The sequence below is a fragment of the Benincasa hispida genome, chromosome 12 (assembly GCF_009727055.1).
Source record: "Benincasa hispida cultivar B227 chromosome 12, ASM972705v1, whole genome shotgun sequence".
NCBI lineage: Eukaryota > Viridiplantae > Streptophyta > Magnoliopsida > Cucurbitales > Cucurbitaceae > Benincasa > Benincasa hispida.
The window spans coordinates 71383297-71388019 of record NC_052360.1 but is presented as its reverse complement, the minus strand read 5'-3'; the positions used below and the strand labels follow the sequence as shown (position 1 = coordinate 71388019).

At 30.7% G+C, this 4723-nt stretch overlaps 1 protein-coding gene across 1 annotated transcript; it reads left to right on the top strand.

Annotated features, from left to right (window-relative positions):
- Window positions 1-786: 786 nt before the first annotated feature.
- LOC120068140 (NAC domain-containing protein 43) lies at window positions 787-2817 on the top strand. Its single transcript, XM_039019842.1, has 3 exons — window positions 787-1380; window positions 1455-1729; window positions 1815-2817. Exons 1-3 carry the CDS (start codon window positions 1200-1202, stop codon window positions 2574-2576), a joined length of 1218 nt encoding a protein of 405 aa, XP_038875770.1. The 5' UTR covers window positions 787-1199; the 3' UTR covers window positions 2577-2817.
- The last annotated feature ends 1906 nt before the right edge of the window (window positions 2818-4723 follow it).

Genomic DNA, 4723 nt, shown 5'->3' with positions numbered 1-4723 from the left:
TAGTTTTTGTTTTTTAAAATTAAACCTATAAACATTACTTCCACCTCAAAATTTCTTTCAACATTACTTCCACTTCAAAATTTCTTTCTTAGTTATCTACTTTTTACCAATAATTTTAAAACTAAAAAAAGTAACTTTTAAAAAGTTGTTTTTGTTTTGAAATTTGGCTAAGAATTCAATCTAATACTTAATAAATATACAAATTATGGTAAGAAATGAAGAGGAAATAGACTTAATTTTCAAAAATAAAAAACAAAAAACGAAATGGTGACCAAACGGACCCAGATGATCATGAAACAAAACCTTGTTTTTTTCTTTTGATTCTTGGAAATCATGCTTGTGTTTCTCACATTTTCTTTCCAATAGTTTTCATATTTATAAAAAAGAACATTTAAATTGTTAGTCAAATTTAAAAAACAAAAGCATTTTTTTTTATGTATACAATAACTTCGGTTAGCTTCAAAAACATTTATTTCTTCTGTTTTGAAATTTGACTTAGATTTTAAATATTTATTTGAAAACTCATTATAAAAAATAAGAGTATACTTAAATATTATATCCTAAATCGTACTTATCTTTCTACCGCTCAATCCAACTTAAGAGCAAAAAATAGTTAAAAAAATATTTGAGTTCACATCACACAAATAATAATTCGACCTCTACATTAGACTATAAAAAAAAGACAAGAGTCTAAAATGTATATAAATATTTTGAACGAGTAATACGAAAAAAAAAACACAAACATAGATTTAAAAAAGAGAAATAGAATTAAAAAAAAAAAAAAAGAAATGATTCGGAAAATTAGAAAAAGTAATATTGAATGAGGAGGAGAGTGAGAAAGAAAGAGAAAGGTGAGTGGTTGTTTGAGAGGTGGTTTTCGGGGGAGATATTAAGGTCGAGTGTCGTAGTTTTAGATGTGGGCATGCGCCCTTACTCCCACACTCTCTCTCTCTATGTGGGTCCCATTTCCTTTCTCTTTCTTTATAGGTAGCTCGCTCTTCTCCAAGCATAGTAAAACTAACCCACCCACACTTTTCCCTTTTTTTCTTCTCTTTCTTTAAATTTTTAATTTTTTTTTTTTAAAAAAAAAAACTTTTGTTTTCTCTCTCTCAAATCCCCAACTATATATTCCACGTCCTTCCCCTCTCTATGTTCCTAAATTTAAAAAAAAAAAAAAAAATACAGCAAAACATTGTGTAATGCAAAAAATGAGCATCTCTGTCAATGGCCAATCCCAAGTCCCTCCTGGCTTCCGCTTCCACCCTACTGAAGAAGAACTCCTCCAATATTACCTCCGCAAGAAGGTTTCTTTCGACAAGATCGACTTAGACGTCATCCGCGACGTTGATCTCAACAAGCTCGAGCCTTGGGACATCCAAGGTACTACTACTCCAATCATATTCTCATTTCCATTTCATTTAAATCTCTCTAACTCTTCTCATCATTTTCACTAGAGAAATGCAAGATCGGAACCACCCCACAGAATGATTGGTACTTTTTTAGTCATAAAGATAAAAAGTACCCAACGGGGACTCGGACCAACCGAGCCACTGCGGCTGGGTTCTGGAAGGCTACTGGTCGTGATAAAGTCATTTATAGCAATTGTCGTAGAATTGGAATGAGAAAGACGCTTGTGTTTTACAAAGGTCGAGCCCCTCATGGTCAAAAGTCTGATTGGATTATGCATGAATATCGGCTTGATGAAAATTCCACATCGGAATCCAATAATGTATGTCTAATTTCATATCATATATATTTAATATATTAATATATAAATTTGGTAACTGAATTTTTTTGATTGATTTTTGATTTAGATGATGAAGGCAACGAGCGTTGTGATTGGAGATGGGGGACAAGAAGAAGGGTGGGTGGTGTGTAGGATTTTTAAGAAGAAAAACCACCATAAAACCCTAGATAGTCCAATGAGTTCTACAACTGCTGAAACGACGTCGTCTTTATTGCTTGATTCTTGCAATGACGGTGCATTAGAGCAAATCATTCACTACATGGGAAGAACCTGCAAAGAAATCATTGAAGAAGATCAAGAAGAAGAAGACAGCATCGGCGTCGGCGTCGGCGGTGGGAGGTTACTCCGTCCAATCGACACTTCCTCCGCCGTTATTAATGGCGGAGGTAGTTACCTGGACAGTAGATTCTCCAAACTTCCAAACCTGGAAAGCCCAAATTCTACCAGCACTCATAGCTGTTACCAACCCATTAACAACCATATGGGCCCCACCGATCCAATGATAATTTCCGGCTCTGGCTACCAATTGGAGCCCTCTTCCTTCTCCGCCGCCCCTCACAATTGGGCGGCATTCGACCGGCTAGTGGCGTCGCAGCTCAATGGCCAAATCGAAGTCTCCAACATGATTTATTACAGTGATCAATTGCCAACCCCAACTCTACGTGGAACGGCATCGTTTTCATCCAAATCTTCATCTTCTTCTTACAACGCCGCCAACGCCGCAGCCGCCGTCGCTCAAGATTACAACAACGTCGATACGGAGCTGTGGAGCTTTGCCAGGTTGTCGTCTTCTGACCCGTTATGCCACGTGTCGAACACTCCAATATAATCATACATGGAAATGAGGAAGACGGAATAATTTTACAGAAGAGAGAGGAATTTAAAAAGGTTTTTAATTAATTAATTAAATATTTACAAATATGATCAATGATAATATATAGATCAAACCTATCATAATTCATGTCTTGCATCATATTAGGAAGGAAGAAAGAAGAAGAAATGATCATATGTAACATAAATAAACACAAAATTCAAAAAGTAAAAGGTTAATCAAATTCAAGAGGGTTTTAGATGGGGTCACATTGTCAAACTCCAAATTATTTTTTCTTTTTTTATAATTCATTTTATAGAGTTTAATCATTATTTTCTTTTTCCTTTCTTTTTTTTTTCCCATAACCTGTAACCTCTTTCTTCTAGAATCTCTTTGGGATTTAACTTTTCAAACAGTAAAAGTCAAAACTTACTATAAAATTGTGACTACTTCATAATTGAATGAATTTGTATATCTCTCAATAACACTAGATATAAACTCAAGAAACTTTTATGGCTTTAATGGTTCAAAACTACTAGTTATGCTATAGTGATTGTTACAGTGTTGATATACTTATAATTTATCATAACCCATCAACTTAAATTTTTGTGCAATCAGTAATTTAACATAGTATCAGAGTAGAAGATTGTATAGTCAAATCCCTATAATATCAATTCTTGTCTAATGATTTTGATTTTCACATAAATGAAAGGGAGTATTAAAGTGTTGATACAATTAAAATATTTTATCATAACCCATCAACTAAAATTTTAAATCAATTGATGATTTAACGACGATCTCAAATGACTATTGACTATTTGATATAGTGTATTTTTATTTTTCTTTTATCAAAAAGGGTCTAAATTAGGTGTATTTTTGGTATATGTGTTGTATGTTGAAATGATTAAGATGAAGAAGGATAAGGGGTGAAATGTGGAGTAATGAATTTTGAAAATAGATATTAAGTATCTAGTGCACACGTGGTGTATCTCTCTATTTTTTGTCTGTTAAAATATCATTTTAGTCTCTAAATTTTGAAATTTATTAAACTTTATTCTTTATATTTTCAAATATGTAATTTCAGTAAATCTTAAATTTAGTCTTCTGAAGTAGATTTTGATCGAAATTGATTAAATAGTCATAACGATTTTCATGCATAGAAACACTATATGTGAATATATTTTCAAAATTTAATAGTAAGAATGTTAATAAAAAAAATCAAAATAAAATAGCAATTGGGATTAAATTTAAGATTTATTAAAAATACATAAATTAAAATTGGACATTTGAAAGTATAGGGACCAAAACTATTAAACAACTTTAAAGTATTTGGACGAAAATGATAGTTTAACTATTTTTTCTCTCTAATTAGTGATATAAAATAATAGATATCCAACCATCTTTGTAGCGTCTATTTAGTTATCCAATTGATTTATCATGCGAATTTGTTTTTAATTTTTTATTAAAAAATTGATTTTAAGTGTTTTTTTTTTTTTTTTTAATAAAAATAAATTAAAATTGCTCAATGATATATTTAAATCATCTCTAATTAGTGATATAAAATAATAGATATCCAACCATCTTTGTAGCGTCTATTTAGTTATCCAATTGATTTATCATGCGAATTTGTTTTTAATTTTTTATTAAAAAATTGATTTTAAGTGTTTTTTTTTTTTTTTTTTACTAAGTATACTTTATATTGCTCAATGATATGATCTGAGGTGCAAAAAGTATGGGCTCCACTCCCTCAACATGAATGACTGCCGATGAAAAGGCCATTGGGACGTACATCAAAAGAAAAAGTTGTTTTTTGATATCAATCCTCTCTCTGTCTCGACATCTATATTTCTTTAATTTTCTTTATTTATACATGCAAAGAAAAACACTTTAAAAATTATTTTAATCTTTGGTTGGCTAAAACATTTTAATAAGTTTGGAAATTTATGATTTGTGTTTGGATTGTATTAAAAAGTGTCTATGAAAACTTAGGTTTTAAAAATTTGTATGCAATCTAAAATAAGTTTAGTTTTAAATTTTATCCCTCATGTATTAAATTCATTTCTATTATATTCTTTTTCATCCATCATTCAAAATTACTAGATAATGATGTGAGATGTGATGAACTACTTTAATAAATAGAATTGATAATAATTCGTATGTGTTTG

Coding starts and splice junctions, on each gene's coding strand:
- LOC120068140 (XM_039019842.1), top strand. CDS start 1,200: ATGCAAAAAATGAGCATCTCTGTCAATGGCCAATCCCAAGTCCCTCCT. Junction 1,381..1,454: donor CGAGCCTTGGGACATCCAAG/GTACTACTACTC, acceptor CATTTTCACTAG/AGAAATGCAAGATCGGAACC. Junction 1,730..1,814: donor CCACATCGGAATCCAATAAT/GTATGTCTAATT, acceptor TTTTTGATTTAG/ATGATGAAGGCAACGAGCGT.